We start from the raw sequence: 25,526 nt of genomic DNA, 5'->3' as shown, positions 1-25,526 counted from the left end.
GCTCAGGGTTCACTCCTGGTGGTGTTGGGGACAGTGTGGAGTTCCGGGGATTGAGCCCAGGTTGGCTGCACTCAAGGCAAACTCTCTTATATGTTCTATACTATAACTCCGGACTAATGATTTGTAAAAATTCACTCATTATATTTATAATCTTAATCTTTAGCACTGTTTAGTAATGTGACTTGCAACCACTGGAATGGACCGTTCATATGCTTATTGCGAGTCCTTCCTTGTATACCACTGGGCCCTTCCACATACTTTCTGCTCAGTGTTTTGGTGCAGATGTTTTCTTTAAAGATGGAGGGTCGTAAAAGAAATAAAATGTTTTTGAGTCCTTGCCTCTTTTTTTTTTTTTAACACATGTGGGTCATAATCTGACTTGATGCAAAGCTCTTTTAAAAAATTTGCCCTCTTATAGGCAAATTTCATAACTTTATCTTCCCTAACAGCTGCAGTGTATTCCACTATGTAGATATACCAAAGTTTCTTTAACCAGTTGTTGGTTCTCGGGCATGGAGAGTATCATGCTAAGTGAAATGAGTCAGAAAGAGAGGGACAGACAAAGAATGACTGCACTCATTTGTGGAATATAAAATAACAAAATATGAGACCGACACCCAAGGACAGTAGAAACAAGGGCCAGGAAGACTGCTCTACAGTTGGAAGCCTGCCTCATGGGGGTCGGAGGGGGTGGAGGGTGGGAGAAGGCAGCTGGGATAGAGAAGGGATCACTAAGTCAATGACGGTTGGAGGGACCGTTCGGGATGGGAGATGTGTGCTGAAAGTAGAGAAAGGACCAAATGTGACAGCCTCTCAGTATCTATACTGCAAACCATAATGCCCCAAAGTAGAGAGAATGAGGGAGACTGTTTGCCCATAGAGGCAGGGGGAGGGTTGGAAAGGGGGGAGTATACTGGAGACACTGGTGATGGAGAATGTGCACTGGTGGAGGGACTGGTGTTCGATCACTGTATGACTGCAACTCAAACATGAAAGCTTTGTAACTGTATCTCACGGTGATTCAGAAAAAAACAAAAAAAACCTGCCCTCTTATATTTGGGCATTAGTTTAAGGCAAGTGCACCTTTGAGTTCACTTGTAAGTAACTTGCTTATACAGTTTGTGCCTTTATGTTTATCATTTTTGAAAGGTGTTAAGATCTATTTAAGCGAAGGATCTCTTTCTATCAATACTACCTGACATGAAGCCAGTCCTTAAATCTGGACACAGAGGTCTTCCTTTAGCAAAGCACAGTTTTATTTATTTATTTAGTTCCTGGGGTATGGGAAATCAGCCCACTAATAAAACACTCTAAGTCAGGGAAGTCCCCCGGGTAAAGCAAGTTTAGCCTCGTTAAGAAAATGGACGGTACAAATGTGCAGCTAAGCAGGAGAAAAGTCCTTTTAGGGTGCGATGGGAGATCGCCATGATTTCAAAACTATACATTCAAGGAACTTGCTGATGGCTTAGCAGCAAGTATTTCAGATTTTGTTTTTTTTTTTTTTTTGCTTTTTGGGTCACACCAGGCGATGCACAGGGGTTCCTCCTGGCTCTGCACTCAGGAGTTACTCCTGGCAGTGCTCAGGGGACCATGTGGGATGCTGGGAATCGAACCCGGGTTGGCTGCGTGCAAGGCAAACGCCCTACCCGCTGTGCTATTTGCTCCAGCCCCTCAGATTTTGTTCTTAACATATATGTTCCCTGGTAAATAACAGCCCTGATAAAAACCAGTGGGAAGGTGATGCTGTGTTAATGAAAAACTCTTGCTTCACTAATAAAAAACCCACTTGCTCTGGGCTGGTGACACTGATTTGCTGCTGCATAGTCACTGAGTTTGTCTCATTCTCTGCAACCAGTTCTGCAGGATGGAGGTGAAGGCACTGATCCCACTGGTTCAAAGGCAGTGATCAGATACCGGTGCTCAGGGGCTACTCCTAGCTCTGTGCTCAGGGGTCCCTGTGGTGCTGGGGATCAAATCCAGACACCTAGTATGCAAAAGCTAGCAGTCAGCCTACTGAGACCACATTTTCTGTGCTTGTGGATATTCCTGCATTTCTCCCACTGGTACAAAATTGTCAATTGCTCTGCATGTGATGTTTTTTTCTGACTATACTACTTTATCCGGGCTGGAGCGATAGCACAGTGGCTAGGGCGTTTGCCTTGCACATGGCCGACCTGGGTTCGATTCCTCTGTCCCTCTCGGAGAGCCTGGCAAGCTACCAAGAGTATCCCACCCGCACAGCAAAGCCTGGCAAGCTCCCCGTGGCATATTTGATAAACCAAAAACAGTAACAACAAGTCGCACAATGGAGACATTACTGGTGCCCGCTTGAGCAAATTAATGAACAAAAGAACCGTGCTACAGTGCTATGCTACTTTATCTAAGACTGCATGCCACCAATTCCACTCTTTTGTTGTTGTTGCTGTTTGTCTGTTTGTTTGGGAGTCCACCCAGCAGTGCACAGGGGTTACTCCTGGCTCGGCACTCAGGAATCTCTCCTGGGATACCAGGAATGGAACCCTGGTAGCCGTGTGCAAGGGAAGCGCCCTACATACCGTGCGATCCCCCTGGTGCTTCATTTCTGTGCATTCATTCTGCTCTTGATAGCCTGTAACTTAGGTCTGAAATTCTGCTCTGAGATTTTCTGCTTTCCTGCCATCCTTCCTTACTCCACCTCTCTCCTTGCCTTTTCTATCTGCCTTTTTTTTCTATCTCCCTCATCATGAAGCTTCAAGCTCCCTTTTCCACTAAGACCAGGCCATGAAGGAGTGTCCCCTAAGTTCAAGTGTAGCCGTCTTGTCTGCCAGCAGGATGGTACTGGGAGGTGGGTGGTGTGCACCAGAGGCATTGGGTTTGGGGCCCTCCTGAGTGCAGAGGATGAACTCTTGTAAGGATACATCCCAGAGCCTGATCTCATTGTGTCTCTGTCCCGTGGGTAAGCCAGAAAGAGCCCTCACAAGCACCCTAGCAGCTCGCACCCGGATCCTCTAAAGGGAGCACATGCACTCCTTTTGCTTGAGTCCTCAGGCTGCAGCATTCTGGTACTGAGGCCTGAGAGGTCCAGCTCAAGTCCTATTTTCTCATCCCTGATGATGGTTGTTGAACACAATTTTCTAAAAGATACTAAGGCCGATCATTTTTCAGAGGTCTGTTCTTCCTCCAAGCTTCTGGAATTCTTTTTTTTTTTTTCTTCTTGTTCTGTGGAATTCTCAGAGTTCCCAGGTTTTGTCTATCTCTGAAGTGACTCTTTTTGAGAGATATAAATCAACTAACCCGGGAAGGCAGCTAGGTGTCTCGCTTTTCAACCAACCTGGAAGAGGTGTGTTCCGTCTTCCTGTAACCAAGTGGTATGACTTACTGTAGTGTCCATTGACAGGGCGCTCACTCTGAGACCTGCAGTTGGGCAAAAAGATGCCCGGGGCCCCTCACATCAGCTCCTCTGCCCAGCCTACCGCTGCCTCCTGCATCAGGATCCAAATCTCCAAGATGCTTATCTGATGTGGATGGAAAGGCAGACATCCCTCGATCTTCCTCCTTTCCCCACCTCCAGAGCTCTGCCAGGTGACATCCCTCCCCTGAGTCCAGGCCTCCGTGGGCTCCCCTTGTTCCAGGCCTCATCACCTTCAGGCTCCTGAGGCCGTGTCTGCTTATAAGGGCAGAAGCCCAAGAAGCTGCATTCATCCCTCCCCAGGAGTGGTGATGAGGGAAGGCCATGCTTGGCTAACAATCTCCTTCCAGGGGAAGTCTAGGTTTCCCTCCACCCTCTTTTTTTTTTAAATTTTTTTATTCATGCATCTTTTGGATGCTGGAAGCTCTGCTCCTTCCTCCAAGGGGCCAACAGTGTTCATCAGGCTCAGTCACGGCGAGACAGAATAAGGCTTCGGTGTGTGCTGTACCTGCCTGGGCGGTGAAGGAGCTCATGAACATTTTCCACCCACGGGCTCAGTCGCCCCGCCCAATGCCAGCTCCCTGACAAAGCGCATCTCGACTCTGTGGCAATGCAGTGTGCCATGCACACCGCCCACTGCGTCCAACCTGAGTGTCATAGGGCATCCCATGGGCATTCAGGATAGAGCCAGGAGTCTTCGCCCTTGGGGGTGTGATACATCTCAAAGCCTGATGATTCCTCATGGATCTTGGCCTGCATTAGCCGGGAGCTGGCAAGACACTCGATGAGGGAATGTCACAGCCAGTCTTTGTCAACTCTCTACCAGCGGGTTACAGGGCCCTCTGCGGGTGAATTGGGGGTACCAGCCTTCCAAGCCGGGTGGGCTGGAGCAGATGGTGCAGCATGGAAGGGCTCAGAACCCACAGAGCCCAGCCCGTATCTGTCCCTGAATGTCCATCATGAAACATGCTTGGCCCTTGCTGCTGTGGGGACCCTGTGAGCCTTCTGAGCTCGGGACACAGCAGCACCTTCTCCGTCTTCCGGTTACACCACGGCTGCTGCGTATGGGCTGCTCTGTGCCGGCGACCAGCACTGGCGATCACTTTGCGGAGACCCTGACTCCAGGTTCAAAGAAAGCGAAGACTCAGCCCCCTGCCACCACACCACCCTGCAGTCCAGTGGGTGGGGATGGAGCATGTTCTGGGATGAGGCCAGTGTATTGTGGGCGAGCCTGGACTTCGTGATACCCCTCCTGGGACTTCCCCACCACTTCTGGGGCAACCGACTCCTAAAGAACCTTCAAGCGCCCCCCACTCAGAGAAGGAAATTTAAGCCCTTCCTCTGGCCGGAGGGGATCTTGGAGGCCTGAACTAAATGTCCACTGGCCCCCCAGTGCTGGAATGGGCAGGGTCTCAGTTTCACCCGTGTCCCCATGTGGGAGCCTCCTCAATTTCCAAGGTGGATCGGTTGACCCTGGGGTCCCCACGGCCCCCTGGATGACATGAGAACTATCTGCTGACGGGACTCCACTGTCCATCCCTGGGCATTACCCCCGCCCCCCCCCCCCCCCAATGCAGGGCACCTCTGGCTCACGGCCACATGCGCGCCACCGCACTGCCAGAGTTCTGGGCAGAGGCAGGCTACGTGGCGGGATCTGCACGGTGCTCCGGGAGGACAGAGCTAAGCTCCTGCTATGTACCAGGCACTGTGCTAAAGCTAGCAGCTGCTCTGTGTCCGTGGTCTCATTTAATCCCCCAACAAACCTTGCGGGGGGGAGGGGGGAACATGTGCACCTCGTGGCACAGGTGAGGCGCCGAGGCTCAGGGGGGCTAACAGACTCCCCGGCCCCGCCAGGCCCCCGTGGAGCTGCACCCCAGGACTCCGCTGCCCCAGGCCCACGTGCTTCTGCTCCTCACACAGACCAGCCCGGCGGACAGGCGGGGAAAGTGAGGTCCGGGGAGGCAGCTCCGCGGCTGCAAGTTGTACAACGGGGTCACGCCCTCCCATCCCACCCTGGTCTCCCAGCCCCGCCATCCCCCTCCCCCCTCCCTGGCCCCAGGGAGAGGCCCCATACTTGGCCCGATTTTCTGGAAAGGCTCTGGGGGTTCCTCCTTCACCTCGTCACTGGCCACGACGCCTTGGTCAAAGGGGTCTGCGGGAGAACACAGGGCCTTAGCACCTGGGGCCCCCGGGACGGGGAGCCCAGCTGGAGACACAGGGGGTGGGGGGCGGGCGGTGGGAGGAACCACCATGGACTTACCTGCCCGATTCTCGGGGGCCCCTTCCACACTAAACACTGCACCCGGGCGGGAGGCAGCAGCCGCAGAAGGAAAGAAGCAAAGAGGAGCCCCGTTAGACCCTGCCCGCGACTGCCTCTGCCCCCCCACCTCCTGCCGGCCAGTACGGACACACCAGAAAACCAGGGCCCACAGGAGGGCACGGCCAGTGCCTCCACTCCTCATCCTCACCGAGGGCAGGGGCCCACCGAGTCAAGGTGCTCACTGCCTGGCCTGTATCTCATTGCCCAGGGGAGGGGTCAGGATGGCAGGAAAGAGGAAGGGTAGGAGGAGGAGAGGGAATAGGAGACGAGAGAAGAAAAGATGAGAGGCAAAGGAGGCGAGAGGCTGAGGAAGGGAGAGGAGAGGTGAGAGGAAGCGGAGGTGAGAAAAAGAGAAGGTGAGAGGAAGAGGAGAGAGGAAGAGGAGGGAGGAAGAGGAGGGAGGAAGTGCGCATCACAGCCAAGTGGGGATGGGGGGGTGAGGGTGGGGCTGGAGAAGGAGCCCCAAGCCCCTTTCTAGGTCGGAAACCTATTTCTAGGATTTTTGAGATCCTAAAATATACGACTCAAATTTATCGTTCTAATTTCTAACTCGATAAGGCACCAAAATACCATCCTTCTTCTTTAAAAATAGCTTTAATTTCTCGAGCGCAGGCAAACGCTCCATCTGAAACGGTGACATGAATCAGGACGGAACTGCGGAATCTGACGGGGCTGGACCTAGAAACACGGCGGCTTCCCGGGGCTCGGTGAGCTGCGGCCCCTTCCCTCTCCTCAGGGCGGGGTGGGGGGGAGGGCGTGGGGCAGAGAAGCAGCCACCCCTGCCCCCACTGCCAGTTCCCCGAGAGTTGGGGTTCATCTGTGCATCTGGGGAGCGAGGGCCCCGACCCACCATCCACGGCGTGCAGGTCCCGGTGCTCCTGGAAGCAGCTGTAATACTTGTACTTCTTGCCGCAGATGTCACATGTGTACCTGAAATTGTCTGCGGGGACAGGAAAAGGCACATGTAGTTAAGGGGGGTGGGGTGGGGGAGGGGGTTGCAGTCCCTGGGGCCAAGGCTGGGCGGGGTGGGGGAGGGGGTGTTAATTCACCTCAGGAATCAGTGCATGGCATGGGGACCAGCTGCCCCCACTACGTCCCCAAAATGGCTCGAGCCGGTGGGTGCCTGGACACCTCCAGCCTCCTCTGGGTCACGGAAGCGCCAGGTCCAGGCCTGTGCAGGGCTCGGCTTCACCCCAGAGGCAAGTCAGGGTTGGGAGACCAGCGGGTCCCACCTCGGGGCGGCAGTCCAAGCCCCCATAGCTGAATAACTGTTTCCTGGGGGCCGGGGGTGGGAGCTGAGGGGTCCACTGATTAAGGGCTGGGCGAGGCTTGGAGTGATTCTCTCCAGGCCCTGCCAGGAGGCTCGCCTCACCACCACCGTAAGATTGCAGGCGCCCGCCCACAACCTCCTCCACAACTTCCTGGGGCTGCAAGGCAAGGAGCTGGCTGTGAAGTCACTTCCCCGTGACTGGCAAATAAAGGCAGCGACTGTAGAGGTCACACAGTTACCACCCGGGAAACTGTGTGGGTAAAAGGACCTGGCCACATCGTCCCCAGCCTCTCCAGCTTGGGAGATGCCCAAGATGCCCATGCAGTTGCCCCACGCCTGAGCCTGTCCACTGACTGGCCTACAAAGAACAGCAAGCAGTTAATAAGACATCGCCTCCATGGTGAGGGCACAGGAGACCCTGCCCCTCCGGGGCCTGGAAGAGAGCTGAAAGCGAAGCGTGCCTGCCTGGCAAGCATAAAGCCACCACGTCAACGCCCCAATGCTGCCTGTCCTCATCCAGGCGATCCCAAGGGCCCCATGGTCTGGGATCTCGGCATGGTGACTTCCTGTTCTCACCTTCCTCTTATGGGCTGCCAAGTTGCAAGATCTGGGGATGGGGAGGTTGGGTGGGGTGGGATGGGGAGCTGCTGGTGAGAAGTTGGGGTGGGGAGGGCCCACACTGGGAAGGACCCGCCCATATAGCACAGAACCTTCTAGGCTGAACCCTGGGAAGAACCGGGCCAGGCTGACACTAGTTAGAAGGACTCACGCACTGGAAGCCAAGCAAAGAGCTGCAGAGAGGTCACCAGCAGCCACTGCTATGAGCCTCCACGGGGCCAGGAGGGCTCATGACGTGCACAGCTGGACTCTCAGGGCTTCTCTGCACACCAGGATGACTTAATCCCTGTCCCAATGAGGACCTGGGTGTGCGTCCCTGAGGCTATCCATCCCCCACCCCTCCAGTGCTGCCTGGCTCCAGGTGGCCAGCTTCAGGGTGCCCAGGGGGCCTGGCCTTGCCACCTTTTCTTTTTTTTTTTTAATTAGTGAAACACAATGAGGTACAGTTATAGACTTACAAAGTTTTGTGCTTGGGTTTCAGTTATACAATGATCAAGTACCCATCCCTCCACCAGTGCCCATCCTCCACCACCACAGGTCCCAGCATCCCTCCTACCCCCCCCCCCCCCCCATCTCACCCTGCCTCTGTGGTGAGACTATAAAAAACCAGCTCCCGGAAGAGAACAGTGCAGTCTCCTGCCCCCACGCCTGGCTATCCTCGCTGGGGCCCCTTGGAGGGGAGCGGGTTGAGCTTTCCTCCCCGCCCCGACCAGGGCTCCGGTAGCTGAAGACCTCCAGGACCAGCCACCACCATGCTGAGACCACTCTCTGCACACCTGAAGGTATCGACAAAGGAAAAAAGGCAAGCGGGTCCCGGGGCTGAGATCTCCAAGCCTACTCGGATCAGGGCTGAGCATCCTCCACCCAGATCCCCCGAATTCCAGTAGGCGGGGTCACACCCACCAACTGGCCCCCTGGCGCTGTGTAATCCCATCAATGGCCAAGACTCAGAGACTATAAAAACCAGCTCCCGGAACCGCGCGGCCGCATTTGCGACATCCTATTATGACATCTTATTATCTCATTCCTACTTTGGACAAACTGGCAGGCTACTGAATGTAACCTGCCCACACAGCAGAGTCTGGCAAACTCCCCGCGGCGTACCCAATATGCCAAATACCAGTAACAATGATGGGTCTCATTCTCCTAAAGAGCCTTGAATATAATCTCAGGGCTAGGATGAAGGAGACGTTACTGGGGCCTGATCGAGGCAATCGACGACTATTGTAGAGAGTGCATGCAGCCCTTTCTTATCCCCATGCACCGCGCCTCGCTCCCGAGCTGGGCTGTGGACCCCTGGGCTGCCTCATCTGCTAGCCAGGACCCCACTCTATCCAAGAGCCTGTCTCCCATGACTACAAGCAGCAGTTTCGCGGGATGCTTATGGCTTGAGCAGAGGAAGTTTTGGGGACACAGAGCACCTTAGCCAGCAAGCCCCACTACTCCGTGCACCCGTGCTCCCCTGCACCTGTGCTCTCTGGAAGCACCTTTGTAGATACCAGGACCCTAGAGTCAGCCTGGGGTGGCAATGATGCTGTTCTGCAGGGGTGCGGGCAGGCACAGACCAGCCCCCCTCCGCCCCCACCTGCCAGGAAGCTGCCTCTGTCGGGGCTCCATGCCCCTGGGAACGCAGTTGGGGGAAAGACGATTGATGTGGAGGTCTGGTTGTGCCCCACGTGTAAGGCAGCCAGAGAGTGCCTGTCCTCTTCCGGATTCGGCTTCCCACTTTTCCTCCCTAATCTGGAGGGGTTGATGGGTGATCACTCCACGATGCATCCCAGGGACAATGAGGAAGTAAGACCTCCTGGGATTTGCGGTTCCTTCTGGCCCCGCTCCTGAGACCCCTCCCCTAGAAAGCCCCACTAGGGGGGGTTTCCTCTCACACAGGTTTCATGTTTCGACCCTATGGGGGAGAAGGTGGTGTGGAACAAGAGAGCAAGGATGTCTGGGCAATATTTTCTGCAGCCCAAACGAGCTCAGCATCTTCCAGTATGTCACTGAGGGGTGGGGGTGGGGTGTCTGTGTGGTGAGCCAGGGGTGCAAACTTCACTCATCATGGCCACACTCCCAGCCCCCGCACCTCTGTGTTCTCACCTGTCCCCTGGGTGCCAGGTGTGCTCCTTCACCCCCCCCCCCCCACGAAAGCACAGAAGTCCAACCCAGTGCTTGGCGACTGTCACCCACTTTTGTTTTACAAAAGGAAATCAGTCAACAGTGGCAGAAGGAGAATGGGACATGGAACGCATCTTCCATTTCCTTAGCTGGAAGCTGTGTGTGTGTGTGTGTGTGTGTGTGTGTGTGTGTGTGTGTGTGGTGTATGGGGGGGGTGGTCTATGCCTCCAGATATGACCAGACAGGGTTCCCCCTTCTCCATAGGGACCTGTTCCAAGACCCCCACTAGATTTCTAAAACTGATTAAAACTAAATTCTATATATTCTGTGTCCTTCCCTCCTTCCTTCCTTCCTTCCTTCCTTCCTTCCTTCCTTCCTTCCTTCCCTCCCTCCCTCCCTCCTTCCTTCCTTCCTTCCCTCCCTCCCTCCCTCCCTCCCTCCCTTCCTCTCTCCTTCCCTCCCTCCTTCCCTCCTTTCTGTTTTTTAAATTAAGACACTAGGATTCAGAAAGTTGTTCACAGCAGAGTTGTTTCAAAATTTAACTTAATTTTATTATTATTTATTTTGGTTTGGGGGCCACACCCAGCTATGCTCATGGAGTATTCCAGGCTCTATGCTCAGGAATTACTCCTGGCAGTGCGTAGGACCATATGGGATGCAAGGGATCAAACTTGGGTCTGCCAGATGTAAGGCAAGAGCCCTCCCTGTCATCATACCTCTCCAGCCCCACTCCGTGCTTTCTTAAACACACACTGATAGTAAGTGTTTAACTGATAAAAGTAGGCCTAGTAAAAGGTGGGATCGAGAGCTTGGCAAGCTACGGAGAGTATCTCGCCCACAAGGTAAAACCTGGCAAGCTACCCGTGAGGTATTCAATATGCCAAACACAGTAACAACAAGTCTCACAATGGAGATGTTACTGGGCCTGCTCGAGCAAATCGATGAACAACGGGAGGACAGTGCTACAGTAAGAGGTGAACAGTAAGAAGACAGAACAATCACAGCCATGAACTGTCAGTGAAGCCTGTAAATGGACCTCTGCCGATATCTGAGAGCTGTACTTCAGATGACAGGGACACAGCAACTTTCAGATGGGGGTGGCTACTGAACTCTTTCTAAATGAAATGACAGATCCCTGGCCGGAAGGTGGCAGACTTGGTCCTTATGCCTACCCCTCCCCTTCCATACAAGTGGAAGGCCTTCTCTCCAGGAATCAGTGTTCTCATCTGTAAAATGGGTTGAATGAACTTGCTATTCTTGCTTCATTCTGTTTGGGGGCCACACCTGGCAGTTCTCAGGGCTTGCTCCTGGCCCTGTACTCAGGGATCACTCCTGGTAGGGACTATATGGGTTTGAACCTGATTGTCTGCATGCAAGACAAATGCCCTACCAACTGTCTTATCCCTCCAGTGCCCCGGACTTGCTAGTCTTGTCAGGCCTCCGTGGTCAATCTTCAGGATGCTGTAGGGTATCAGGCTTTCCAAGCAGGCCCTGATGCTAGGATCCTCCCAGGGATGTAAGACTGCAGATAAAACACTTTGGCCCAGAGAGAAAACCAGCAGGAAGGGGATGTGTAAAAATATCCAATTCCGGGGCTAGAGCAATAGCAGAGCAGGTCGGGCGTTTGCCTTGTACGTGGTCGACCCAGGTTCAATTCCCAACATCCCATATGGTCTGCTGAGCACCGCCAAGGGTAATTCCTGAGTGCAGAGCCAGCAGTAACCCCTGTGCATCACTGAGTGTGACCCACAAAGAAAAAAAAATCCAATTCCTCAATGGCCCCTCAGAAACTGCTGGGAGCCACAGAAGCCAGGTAAAACTCAACGGATCGTGGAGGTGGGAGAGGCCGGGGGCTCAGAATAGCCAAGGAAGGAAAGACAAGTAGGGGAAGCTCTTTAAATGTGTGGGTGACCACAGGCTGACCACAGGAGCCGGAAGAAGAAGCCAGAAGCCAGGCTGACCCGGGAGGAGGGGCGTCCCCCCATCAAGCTGTGCCTGGTGAACCCAAGACTCGGATTCCCAGGGAACCACGGCCCTACTTGCCTCTCACAAAACCTAAGATGCTGGAGCCAGAGTGATAGGACAGCGGTTACGCATTTGCCTTGCAATGCAGCTGATTTGGGTTCGGTCCTTGTTACCCCATATGGCCCCAGAGCCCAGGCAGGAGTGAGTTCTGATACTGGCGTGATGGGGTTGAGATCTGAGGTTGGGAAACTGTACACACGGAATTTGATCATGGCTGAGTGTCAAATTGGGTGCGATGAGTAACTCTGTAAATTATAGTACCTCAATAAAAGGTATTAAAAAAAATCCAACTAAGAATATATGGGCTGCAATGATAGTCCAGCGGGGAGGGCACTTGCCTTGCAAGCAGCCCACCCGAGTTCCATCCTGGGCACCACAAAGTTTCCCCAAGGAATAATCCCTGAACACAGAAGCAGGGTTAAGCCCAGACTTGTTCCGTGCACACCCCACCCCACCCCCTCAAAAGAGAACAAAACCTGAAAATCTAGAGGGCTGGGAGAAGAGCCTTGAAGAATGCAAAGAGGATCCAAACAACCTGCACAGAGGAGGGCACCTTCCCTCAGGATGCTTGGTTAAGGATTTAAAAAATAGACACCAGGCCCAGCAGCACTGGGGGTGCCCCAGGACCGTACCCAGACCATGCTGAACCCAGAGCTGTGGAACCATAGTTTTGATGGGATTGGCTGCTTGGGCATTGGGCCCTGAAGGAGGTACCACGCCTGGGGGTGCTGGGGTGAGAGAGGGGGGCACACACAGGATGGCTGGGGGCCTGCAGTGCTGGGGATTCCAACTCATGCGCATGCAGCCATGAGCATGCAGCCATGCACCTGCAGCCTTGGGCACGTGCACGCCGTCTCAGGCACGCTCCTGCAGCCTCACGCATGTCATCTCGGGCATGAGCACGCAGCCTCGGCCATGCGCACACAGCCACGTGCCCGCAGTCTTGGGCACGCGCACACAGCCTCAAGCACGAGCACACAGCCTCAGGCATGCACATGCAGTCTCGGGCATGAGTATAGACTCAGGCAGGCAGCTACGCGCCTACAGCATGTGCACACAGCCCCGGGCACGCGCACGCAGCCTCCGGCGGGCCTGGGTGCATAGCTGTGGGGTCTTGAGTGCCCACGTGTGTGATGGGCGCAGAGTGCTGTCTTGCCCATCCACCCCCATCTGGTTCTGAATCTCCAGGCTGGTGGGCAGGGCAGGTCAGGCCCTGTGGCGAGACCCGTGCACTCCATGAAACGCGGAGTTTCCCCAAGGTCCCGATGGGGCCCTGGACCCTGGCTCGGAGGCTGGAATACAGAGAATGCCTCGGAGGCCGCCTGGCCAGCGGGACCTGAGCGCGGCACAACCCGGACCCCCATACCTCGGAGAGACCCCCGGGCTCCCCTTGTTACATGGCTGGTGATCCCCCTGCTATGCCCCCAGGTTGGACGGGCTCTGAGAGCCCTTAGGGACCCTCAGATGGGACCCCCCTAAGAGGGAGGGCACTGGGGAAACAGCCCCCTCCTCCCATCTACACCCCATCCCCTGCCCCAAGTGGGAAGAGAGGAAGATACTCACTGCCTTGTGGGGCCCCCTCCCCTGACGTGGCTTCCGTGTCTGGAAGAGATGGAGAGAAAGGGTGAGAGGGGGGCAGGGGCAGAGAGCCTCCCTCCCCTTCCAGCACCAGGGACACTTCCCACCTCCCTCCTTCCGTCTGTCAGGCTCCTCGGCCTCGGGGTTCTCATTTGCAGAAGGGGGTGAGCCCCCTGGGCCTGGTTGTGGGGGGCACATGCATCTGGGAGGAAGGGGCCCACCAGGGGCTTGGGGAGCAGAAGCTGGTTACTGCACCCTCCCATGCCTGCTCCCCAAGGCAAGGAGAACCCCCCCTTCCTACAGTAGAACACAAAGGAGACCCCGGGGGGCTCTGCAGGCTTCTGGAAACCCTGAGAAGTGCAGGCAGAACCACACCAGCTGGTGTGCCCTGCAAACCCCCCTCTCCACCGCCCTCTCCCACCCCCGGACTCACCCCGGTGCGCCCGCACGTGCGTCTGGAAGCAGTTGTAGTACTTGTACTTCTTGCCACAGATCCCACACTCGTAGGACCCTGCAAGACAAGAAGGGGTAGGACAGGTCAGTGAGGACCCACCCACGTACCCAGTGGCCCCCTGGCCTGCGGGACTGTCTCCTGGGACCCCTCACACTGCGTCAGGGCACCAGGCTCACCCAGCATAGAGGCACCAAGTACCACACGGACCTGGGCAAGTCACGACTCACTGAGGGACGAATGTCCTTCTGGCTCTGGGCCTGTTTCTGCTGTCTGTATGATGGATGGACATGGACATTCCCTCCACTCAGGAAGGAGGGCCAAGGAACACAGGCCCTCAGCCTGGAAAGCCTCACCCCTTTCCAGGAAAAAGCATCGGCTTCCTTCCTACCATGGGCCAGGTTGCACCCCAGATGCATGCAGTACGATAACACTGGTTTGATCTTTCTGCCTTGCCACAGGGAGCTTAGTTTACTGGGTTACTCCCATCACTGTGCTCCCATTTCTTCAGTGTTTACCTGTAACCTCTTTCTTTGTGCTCTGCTTCCCCAACCGGTCAATCACTTTTATCTCCTAATCAGACTCCGTTAACTTGTAAATACTGCTTTTCTCTTCTCCTTAAGTCCTTTGCATAGTTAATTCAGAGCAATGTCCTTTGTGTATAGACACATGAAGACATAGCACAGCGGGTAGGGCGTTTGCCTTGCACGCAGCCAACACGGCCGACCCGAGTTCGATTCCTCCGCCCCTCTCGGAGAGCCCGGCAAGCTACCGAGAGTATTCGATGTGCCAGACACAGTAACAACAAAGTCTCCAATGGAGACGTTACTGGGCCCGCTCGAGCAAATGAAGACAGTTAATGCTATGCTTTTGTAACTTGGGAGTTAATTGATTCCAAATGATATTCACTCCTGGGGATCTGTTCTCTCGAATTGAGCCCCAGTTGCCATTACTTCCTAGAACCCCCAAAGCAGGATCCCGACAAGGGACTGGATGGACCCAGGGCAAGCTGTGAGCTAATCTGGCATCGAAATGGGCCAGGCCAAAGCGCCAGAACACTTAACTACAAGTTAAGAGCATGGTCAGGGACAAATTCTCTTATGATCCAAAAAGTAACAACTAGATCAGGACCCTACACTAGGGTTAGGAAAGATTAATCTAGCCTGATAAGCACTGTAGTCTGAGATCTATAGCGAGGTCCCCAGGAGAGCCACCCTGCAAGCTTAATGCATCTCTTACATTTGTCCCCACAAATAATACTATGAAGTAGAATTAAGATGTTAATTAAGATGTTAATTAAGTTATCTGACGAAGGAAAGGAGAAAAACCTTAAGTGGCATTTTGCCCTTGACCCTGATCCCTGGCTGCAGGTGATCAGGAAGGGCTTTCCTATGTTGGTTGTGCTACTGGACCTAGACCTGTGGCTGCTACCCCCAATGCTGAGGAGTTGGGGAAAGACTAGAGAGACCAGGACGGCAAGAAGGAGTGCAGAGACAGGAGGGGATGGGAGTGAGGGGCTTAGTGAGATTGGAACAGGCGAGTGGGGAGAATGATCACCAACCAGCCTGGCCCTCCTCGTTTCCTCCTTTGTCCGCCCGCGGCATAAACTGTCCTGGGTGGGGAAGTGGCCCAAGACCACTGAATGCAGGTGGCAAGAGAGAGCCGCAGGGTCTCCTGGTCATGGGGATTACACACACGTGGACCCCCGCAGCTGCCCTCCCCCACCCGCAGCAGGAGAGTCTGCTCCTTCCCTCCATGCCCTCAGCCTCTAGTCACCTGTGAAGTGGGCTCCAAGCACCTCTCTCACATGAGTCCCCAGGGGTCTCTGAGGACCTGCCTGGCTCCCCAGATGTGCAGACTGGCTTCTGGTTCCCAGCAGCAGGGAGATGGCAGAGAGCCCAGCAGGCACGGCCCAGGAACTCCTTCTTCTCGTCCCTGCCCCCCCACCCCACACACAGGTGTCCTTATGCAGACCTGACACCCTGGGGTGCAAGCCCCTCTGCTCCTTCCAGAACCAAGGGGGCCATAGGAGAAAATAATGGTCAATGAGAGGCCACAGAAAGCGCCTAGAGGGCCAACTGGTGGGATAGGAGGTAATCAGAAAGGTGCCAATATTGGAAATGTGTTGAGAAACGCCCAGCTAGACTCCCATTTGCCCATCACCCCGCTGCTTGCAGCCCAACTTCCAGGGCCCCGGGCATCTCAAGTTTGCTGCCCCGTGGCAGCGATGGGGGTTGGTGGGGCATCCATGGCCCTACAGATGTTGGTGTGGTCCTGGAGGGCACGCTGCTGTGCCCCTGCCCCATACCAGTTGCATACCTCAATGATTGGTCCAAAGCTTTGGTGCCCTCAGCAGCCGCTTGGCACACATCCCCTGTGGGCACTGCCTTGGGGTACTCTTCCATCTGAGTCACACAGGACATCAGAAAGAGCCCGAAATGCCAGAGTCGCCAAGACAGGCAGGGCCAGAAGGGGGCTTGGCATCTGGGGCAGAGCATCAACTACACCCTAACAAAAGTAGACGTACCCTGCCTCCGATTGGGCAAGGGACGGAAGCCAATCAGGAGGGCAGCCTCATGCCCACTTCTCATGGGGATGAGGAGGAGCTGGGTCCACACTCCAGGGGTTGCTAGGAAATCTGTTCTGCCCACCCCTATGAGAAAGGGGATCACTTCCTCCATTTTTCAGGTGAGGGGTGACTCATGTGACCATGCGGGGCCAGAGACTGCCGGGGTGCGCTTCACTCCAGGCCCACGTGGGGAGCCCCAGAATCTGCCTGAGGAGGCTGCAGGCACCCCTCGCATCTCTGCCCCTTGTCCCCGAGGGCTCCTAAGGTCAGAGCACAGACTTTACATGTTGGGGCCCCAGGTTATTCCTGAGTCCCTCACGGTCTTCTGAGCACCTGGCCACTGTGGTCCAAACACCAGTGCTCCAAACTCAGGAGCTGGAAAGTTCTAGGAGCCAGGGCTAATGGAGAATGGGAGATGGCACACCCAGCTCTAGCCTCGGGGCTTCTGCTTACCTGCGGGGAGCAGCTCCCCCTCCCACTCCCCACCTCCAACATGTGTGCGCGTACACACACACACACACACACACACACACACACCCGGGGCTGGTTGTCCTGCAGAGTGCCCTGGAGGCCCCACTCTGCCAGGCCAGCACCAGGGAGCCGAAGCTGTTCCTCCCCCACCCTGCTCTCATCACCAGGGACCAAGAACCCACAGGCTAGCGTAGCGACCCACCTAGGGTTTCCTATACCTGCCTCGCAGAAAGCCTGGTTTAGCTCCCGGTCACCAAGGGAGGCCAACAGAGACCAGGTGGGTCCAGTTCCCGAGGGATGCTGGCTCTGTGTGGCAACATGCCAGAACGACATCCCCGGAGTTGAGAATTCTCTCCTGCCCACCTCATCCCTCCCTCCCACCCACACAACAACACAACACACACACACACACACACACACACACACACACACACACACACACAGAACCCATGGCTCTGGGGACACACAGACGCCCCTCAGGAAACACAAAATACAGCAAGAGCAGGCGAATAGGGAGAGTGACAGGCAAAGTTGGGGAACAGAGAGAAGCTCTCTCCACAGAGACCCCCCCCAACTGGCTCAGTGCACCCACCACACACTCAGCCAGCACCCACCACACACAGAGCCACTGGGGGTGGGGGAGGGTGCAACTGCCCTCGGGGGTCTAAGACGTGGCAGGTAACAGGCCCAGAGCACCTGGAGACCAAAATCATATCTAGGCGTGTTTCCACAGGCCACAGGGGGGAGGGGGGAGCAGGGGAGGGTCCTGGGCTATGCCCCTGGGCACTTGGTCTCCCCAGGGGAGTGTCAACCCCAAGGCACTGGTGACTTAAGAGAACCAGATACCCAGTATCACCTTAAAACCTGCCCTTTCCTAACGCATGGGTGACCACGGGGGGGGGGGGGGGGGGGGGCAGGGACACCCAATTCCAATAATCCACAGCCCCTTCCGCTCTTACAAGACTCTTTCTCACCCCCTCCTCCTTCCCTTCACCCCTGACTCCCCGCCCCATGCCAGGATTGCCCACTGGGCCGTTCCTCTCAGAGGTCCCCGCAGAGAGGGTGGGAAACATCAGTGCAAGGCTGAGAAAGCAGTAGGGTCCCACGGGGGGGGGGGCGGGCTGGAGGTGGGGTCCGTTTTGCAAACAGGGTGACTTCCAGCTCCCGTACTCAAGGAAAAGGCAGGAGGGACTCCCAGAGTTGTCAAGGGAAACACCAGGAAGTCGTCCGAGACGATTCTGGAAGGGATTCAAGAACTCGGTGCACGCTGGAGCAGAACTGGCAGGCACACACGCACGCTTTCTCAGAGCCGCCTGGAGGAACCCAGCTCAGGCAGCTCACGTCTCAGTGACACTCGGACTCACGCCCCACTCACCCAGGCCCTCGGCGGGTCCCTTCCCCCAGCCTGCCCCTTTCACTATTTTATCTCGCTGATGAATGGTACATGACTACTAAAGTGATCTGGAAGACAAATGTCTCTAAAATGGGAGATGACGCGGATCCCCACCAAGGTAAAAAGATTTTTTTCTTTTTTTTTTTGAGGTGGGGGGAGTTGAGAATCGCAATTTCTTCCCTGCCCCCCTCCACCAAATTCCTATTTCAGCAATTGAAATTTCGATCTCAACTGTGTCCGTCTTGTTGTGGGAGATGAGTGTGAAACTGTGATCAGACACTCGTGCGCATCAAGAATATTATTTACAGGAGAGAATCTCACAGAGGCCGTGGGCTGGAAATGGGCGTTCGGAGAGGAAAGAGGGAAGATGTGACGTTTCTGACTGCTTGAGATGCACATACTTGCATGTTTCGAAAATGGATGGGGCCAGAGAGAGAGAGCTTCAAGGGCCAGCACATCCCCCCCAGGATCCGAGGTCAGTCTCCCTCCAACCCCCCAAACCACAAGGGGTCACCCCGGTGCCCCCCACCCCCATCCCTGGGCACAAGCAGTGAGCTTTCAGGCCAATCAGGTCGAATATTTCCAGGAGTGGCCTCTTGACCCTCTTAGTACTGCTTGAGAGGATTCATCCCCAACCACCCCCCCCACAACTCCCCCAAGCTAAATAAAAATAGACGGTGGAAGATAGGAAATAGCAGGGAGGGCTGAATTCCCTAGAATACATCCAAAGAGAGTGGTGAGTCACAGTTTTCTTTGCAAAATGCCACTTAAAAAAAAAAAAACAAGGATATCCCCGAAACGATATCCCGATATCCTTGGCCGTTCTTCACATTTCAGAGAAAAACCGTGAGGTGGCCACTCTCAGGTTTGAAGCTCGTGCCCTTCTGCTCCCTGATACCCCCGCAAAGGTGATCCCAAATGTATCCACGTCCCGAGGCTCTTACCAGGGACTGCTGCTTCGCCTGTCACCCACTTCATAGGACTTCATCCCCATGACCTCTCCTGCCCCCCCGAAAGCCCCCCAGGGGAGCTGGGGCTGCCCGAGGAGACCTGCCGTCCATGCAGGTCAAGTGGCTCAGGGAGGATCGAGGCCTCCTGGCTGTAGCCCAGTGACTCTCTTCCATGGAGCCCCCTCCCCTCCCCGGGGCCCGGAGGGGAAGAGTCAGGAGCTGATGCGGGGCGCACCTGGAGTAGGGCCAGCACCCGTCCATCCTCCCTAAACGCTGCGGGTGAGAGCGGGTGTTGCTTCTGGCTGGCTCAGGCGCGCAGGAGCCTTGCCAGCCACCAGCTTACTGAAACAGGAAACGAGCGATCGGCTGGCACCAGGAAGCAGGACCTGGCACTGGCGCCACCGACGCCCCCCGCCCCCCCCCGGCTTTGTCACAGGCCCAAGCCCACGTGGCTGTGTCGGAATGGCTCTTGTCCCAGCTGTGGTGGCTGCGTGGAGACGCCCCCTGCCCCAGCAGGTTAGCCATCAGCAGCACTGCCCACCCCCCGGCAGTTCTGGGTGCTCCCTGTTAATTGGGGCTCCTCTCCTGCTGCCCAGCCGGATCCCCTCTACTCGCCCATCCCTGGGGCAGGCACCCCCCCCACACACACACACTCCAACACACACACACACACACACATGCGTGTGTGCGCGCCCTGTAACTGGTTCTCCAATAATCCTGGTGCCCCTTCCCACCGTCCTAACCCCAGGAGCTGCCAGAGCCACACACGTGTTCGCAGGAAGTGCCCCGGCTAATGTCTGCATCCCTGGGAACACTGAAGACTGGTCAAGGGCCAGGAGGGGACTGAAGGGCAGGGTGGGAGGCCGAGGCAGGCTGGCGCTTGAGGAATGGGCGAGCAGGAGTGTCTCTCAGTGGCGCAGCCTGGGGCAGGAAGGCGCTTCTCCTCTGCTTGGAGCCCTGAGGTGCTGGGGGTGGGAGCCCCGGGCTGTTCCATGCCTCCTGCCAAGTGCCCCGGATTGTGGGACCTTCTTGTGCTGGCTCACCAGGGCCCAGAGGCACACTGTGTTACCAACTAGAAGATCCCTGGATGGCTTCCCTGCTACTGCCCTACAGAGAAGTCCAGAGAGGTGACACAGCCTCCCCCAAAATTCAAGAAACAGAAGCCAAGGGTCACCACCATGTGATTCAGGGAAGCTCCTTCCTCTCCACACGCCATAGTTGGCATCTCCAGGAAACGATGGGTATCAGGGGCAGGGAGGTAGTGTAGGGGGTAGGGCACAGGCCCTGCATGGGGCCAACCCTGGCTGGATGCCCGACACCACCTGCCGCCCTAGTCAGTACCAGAAGGTGAAGCTTGGTGGGCCCCTGGTGGACCCCTGGACAGGAGGGTGGCAGGAGAAACCACTTACTCTCAGTAGCTTGCCAGGCTCTCCGAAAGGGGCGGAGGAGTCGTACATGGGTCGGCCTGTTCATCCGTGTGCAAGGCAAACACCCTACCCGCTGTGCTATCACTCCAGCCCAAAAGTGAAAAAGAAGAAATGAAGGGTGCTGGGTTTACAGCCCCATGCCACATCCAGGGCAGACATCCATAATTAATCACACTGCCCTGTGGAACCTACAACACGGCCAAGCGCCATGGTCAGCACCCACAACTTGGACTGGCCCCACTTCATCAGATCTTCTGCCATCTTAGATTAGTTGAGTTCAAAGGTTTCACTCTTGGGGTTGGAGTGATAGCACAGCGGGTAGGGCGTTTGCCTTGCATGCGGCCGACCCAGGCTTAATTCCCAGCATCCCATATGGTCCCCACAGCACCACCAGGAGCAATTCCTGAGTGCATGAGCCCGGAGTAACCCCTGTGCATTGCCAGGTGTGACCCAAAAAAAATCAAAAAGAAAAACAAAGGTTCCGTTCTAACCACAATTTTATTTTTCATGGCTCTTCCCTCCATTCCAGATTTTGGAGCCCAATGCTTGGCAGCAATGACTCTGAAGAAGAAAGGCGGCTCAGGGAAGTCGCAGGAAGAGTCATCAAGGCCAATTTGGGGTGGGGGTGGAGTGCAAGGTTTGAAACAGTAAAGCCCCTCGGAGCACTGTGACCCCGTCACACTGTGGTGTATTTCACCAGAACATATAAAGCCACTTTTTCAGAAAGGTCACTGTCACTGTTCTCCCGTTGTTCATCGATTTGCTCGAGCAGGCCCAGTAACGTCTCCATTGTGACAATTGTTACTGTGTTTGGCATATCGAATACGTCACAGGGAGCTTGCCAGGCTTTGCTGTGTGGACGAGATATTCTCGGTAGCTTGCCGGGCTCTCCGAGAGGGGCAGAGGAATCGAACTCGGGTCGGCCCTGTTGGTAGCTTGCAAGGCAAACGCCCTACCCGCTGTGCTATCACTTCAGAAAGGTCAATGAGATAATTTCTGAATTCCAGGAAGTCTTCAAAGGGGCACCAGCCACTGGAGGTGACCCTACCTGGTGTTCAGGTAAGAAGGAGCCCTAGTCTTTTTTTGCTATTGGTTTTTGGGTCATGGCTGGGGTTTCTCAGGGCTCACTCTTGGCTCAGTACTCAGGAATCGCTCCTGGGAGTGCTTAGGGAACCCTAAGTGGTTGCTGGGGATGAAACCAGGGTGTCGATGTTCGTGAGGCAAGGGTCTTCACCTCTGTGCCACCTCTCCAGTCCCAAACTCAGGTCTCTGACTCCTCCTCAGACGCGGACTTTCCACCATTCCCTTCCTATTCCTCCCCCACTCTGCATCACCCTGGCTTATTTCTTAGACATGGGTAGAGAGAAGAAGCCGTCCCTCCTCTTCCCCTTGAAGAGGTACTTTATACTATTAATACAAGTACTGATGCTAATAATAGCCCCTCCTCTACCATGCGGAGTGCCGCGCGCTGCACCTACATCACCCTACTGAATCCTCGCATAACCCTGCAGATTTGCAACGCTGAGCATGGAGGCGCAGACAGAGACCGGCAGCCTGCCCAGGGTACACAGCAGCTCAGTCCTGGAACCTGGGCTCCCTCCCCGTCCGAGTAGACGAGCTGGTTCTCCCCACACAACACCGTCCCCTTTCCACGGACACGCTCAATGGCCAGCCCCATGAGGGGGCCAAGACTCAATTACCAGCAGGACCTTGAATGACCCTGACCTTTGCCCAGGGTATAGCAGCTGAGCTAGAAACCTGCAAAAATGTCTGAAAAGCAGCCCGGGGGCCTGGAGACCCTCACAGCACAGGCACTGGGGTGGGGAAGAGATGCCCTCCAAGTCCCCCAGCGTGGCTGCTCAGGGTCTGCCTGGCCACTGGCTCTATCGCAAGACTCATATTCCCTGCACCCCCGCCTTCATGGGGCCCTTCCTGGGGAAGGGCCCAAACAGACACTGGGGGGGGGGGGTGGTCATTGAATCTTACAACAACCACATAAGGGAGCAAGGGCACATCCTAAGAGTGAAGTCCGAAACGCATGAGGGGCTTCAGGGGATGAACTGAGACAGAAGGAGAACGCCTACAGCCCCCCCAACCCCCCAAATTATTCTTAGATTGAGCACTGTGCCACACCATCCTGGCTCTTTATCAAATATGGGTTGTCCCCTTGAGTCACATGAGAGGCTGGAAGGGGCCCTGTGACTTGTTCCAATCAATGGCTGCACACAGACTAGCACTTCTCACTTCTGGCCATGGCAGGGGCCTCTCTAAACCTTGCTTTCCCTCTAAATCACGGCTCTGGAGCAGCACAGAGCCCCCACAGACCCACAAGAGCCATCTTATGGGTATGTGGGGGTGATTCAGCAACCAGTAACAACTTTGAGCTTCCAAGAGCAACACTTCAGAGTCACAGTGGCATGACCTAGCCCCCTCAGGACAGCGTCTGGACAAGAGGTCTGGTGGGGTGGGAGTGGGGAGCTCACGGTCCTGGTGGCAGAGATGGGCGTGGACAGGGCCCCTCTCTTTTATACACTGGATTGGGGGGTGGTGAATGGTATAGGAGATATGAGGTCACTGCTGACCACAGGAGATCCAGGGAGGTTTCTGGGAGGCGGAGACACTGGAATTGACCTTCAGACTGGATGGGTCTTGAGTGTGAGGAAACGGGCAGAGGCCTTCCAGAGAGAGGGACCTGTACGTGTGGGGAATGGGGTGGGAGAGCAGCCAGAATAAAGGGAACAAAGGGAGTGACCGAAGCAGAAAAGGAGGCAGGGAGGCTCAGGCTGTGACAGGGATGGACGATGCCGCGGCTGCCCCCGAGACCCTGGGGGAGCCCCACGTTTAAAAGTATTAGGGGGCAGCATGCTCACGGATTTCCATGGCCTCTGGTGGCCAGTGTGAGAGGCCGCAGAGAGCAAGGAGAAGCTAAGATTGCAGAGGCCCAGGTGGACTGAGAGGTCCACACCCAGCAAGGCTCCAGCAGAGAAGGGAGCAGAAGGGGTGTGGGGGTGGGGGGACGGTGGCAGGTCCCGAGTTTCAACAACAGGGAGAGGGAACTGATATGGGACACAGCTCAACAGCAGAGCAGGGCCCCAGCTGGGCCAGGAGCACAGGCAAAGCTGGGAAGAGGCAGCTGTGCTTCTCAGAATACCCCGGGCACAGCAAGTGCGGGGGGTGGCCGGGATGAGGAGGCAGGTCTGGGACCAGACAGGGCCAGGCCACACCGGGTCCCAGCTCCAGGCTGGCCAACTGGGGTCCATGTGGCAGAACTCTACCACCCAGCACTGTTTTGCTCGGCAGATCCCAAAAGTCGGCTCCATGGCCAACACTGCATGCCAAAGGAGCTCGCTTCACAATGCTCGCTCCTGGCTCACGGCTGGCATTGCGCTCTGGCCCACATGAGCCCACAAGTTACTCACTTTCGGAAGAAGGGGATCAGCTGCTAGGCAGGACCCCTGGCATCTACCTTTAGGGCTCAGTCCTGAAACCTCCCCGGGAGCTCCCGGATGCCTCTGCCTCTGGTTCATGTAAGGAAATCGAGGGAGAGAGGATTTCTCAGAGCTGGAGCAGAAGAGGCCATGGACGGTGCCAATCAGTCCCTGATCCCATCCTCCCTGGGCACCTGCCCTGGAGGCTGGCCCCTGGCATCCACCCTGTGTAGCAGGGAGGGAACCTGTGATATAGCCGGCTTGATGCTCTGGGAGCCCCAGGGTGTGAGAGCGTCCCCTCGGCCTGCAGAAAGTTCCTGGTACTTAGGTAAACTGAGTCTGATGGGCTGGGCAGGGTTTTGTCACAAGGGATGGAGACACTCCGTACTAGAACCAGGCGAGCAAACTGGACATTTCATCTGACATTTCACTTAGGAGCCTTGGTCTGTCCCCACGAGCAGAGAAGCGCCCCCCCCCCCCCCCCAAGGCTGGAGCCAGGCCGAGCGCCCAGCACCCCTCCAACCCCCCGCCGCCCCCGCGGCCACTCACCCAGGGTCTGCTGGTTGCGCACGCCCCCGATGACCACACAGATCTCGGCGGGCACGTCCCCGGGGCCGTCCTTGCCTGCCGCCTTCTTCTCCTCCTTGGCCTCGCCCTGCCAGATCACCTCCTGGATGTAGTCGTCGGGCAGCTCCGTCTTGACCTTCACCTCCGTCATCGTCCCCTGCTCGGCACTCAGCGAGGCCTCGGCCGCGGCCGGCTCTGGGCCCTCCACCTTGGTGCTCTTCTGGCTGCGCTTCAAGCGCTCCCTGGAAGAAAAGAAGGTCCTTGAGTCGGCGGGTGGGGTCCTCCAAACCTTCCCCAGACCTCCCGGAAGCCTTGTCTGGGGGTTTGTGTCACCCCGCAAGGGTCCGTTGGGGAACCCACGACACCCCAGTTTGGCGATCCACGCTCTCCCAAGTTGTAAACAGGGCAGCTGGGGTGTGCGGAGGTGAAGCAGGGGTGGGGCAAATGTAGGTTTTGTGGGTCTCCATGTTGACTGGGAGCATCTTTGGAGGTCACCCTCAAGGTCACCAGCTCTGCTGGGCTGGCCTTGCTGCTGGACCCAGCACCAGGACCTGAGCAGTCCCACAACCTGAGCCTGGTACAGAACTGGCTGGCTGGCTGAGGAGCTCTGGGAGTGTCCCCTGGACACTGCGAGGAGAGGGGACTCCCCCCTCCTCAAGAGGGGGGGAATAAAGAACTGGAGTCACGAAAGACCCACCAAGGCAGCCCTGGCTGGCTGGAGGCTGCTCTTTCCAGCCTTGAGTACACCCAGATTCACCCAGGTATTGGAGAAAACCAGTTCTGGTCCAGTAGGCTTGGGTGCGCCCTGATATGAGTCCCGGGGGCAAGGCCTGTGCCGAGGTGTGTTCGGGGCCTCGGCAGGAGGGTGGGCAAGCTCACTGGAGGGCCTCTAGTCCCTGGCTTGGCTCACAGGTGAGGAACAACCTGCCAGAGGGTCCCTTAGGGTCATCTGGCCCCAG

The 25,526-nt window shown here is 56.2% G+C and overlaps 1 protein-coding gene across 1 annotated transcript in view; it reads right to left on the bottom strand.

Annotated features, from left to right (window-relative positions):
- The window catches only part of ZNF618 (zinc finger protein 618), a gene marked incomplete at its 5' end in the record, with an annotated part of 185,654 nt that overhangs the window by 40,725 nt on the left and 119,403 nt on the right, over positions 1-25,526 (bottom strand). Inside the window, 6 exons of the mRNA XM_056135376.1 lie at positions 5,463-5,540; positions 5,649-5,684; positions 6,559-6,648; positions 13,297-13,335; positions 13,745-13,822; positions 24,550-24,809. Of these exons, the coding sequence (XP_055991351.1) occupies positions 5,463-5,540; positions 5,649-5,684; positions 6,559-6,648; positions 13,297-13,335; positions 13,745-13,822; positions 24,550-24,809 (581 nt within the window). The remainder of the gene's footprint in view (positions 1-5,462; positions 5,541-5,648; positions 5,685-6,558; positions 6,649-13,296; positions 13,336-13,744; positions 13,823-24,549; positions 24,810-25,526) is intronic.

This window comes from Sorex fumeus, unplaced genomic scaffold, assembly GCF_029834395.1.
Source record: "Sorex fumeus unplaced genomic scaffold, SorFum_2.1 ptg000111l, whole genome shotgun sequence".
NCBI classification, from domain to species: domain Eukaryota; kingdom Metazoa; phylum Chordata; class Mammalia; order Eulipotyphla; family Soricidae; genus Sorex; species Sorex fumeus.
The sequence above is the reverse complement of the archived record's forward strand: the minus strand, read 5'-3'. Positions and strand labels throughout refer to the sequence as shown.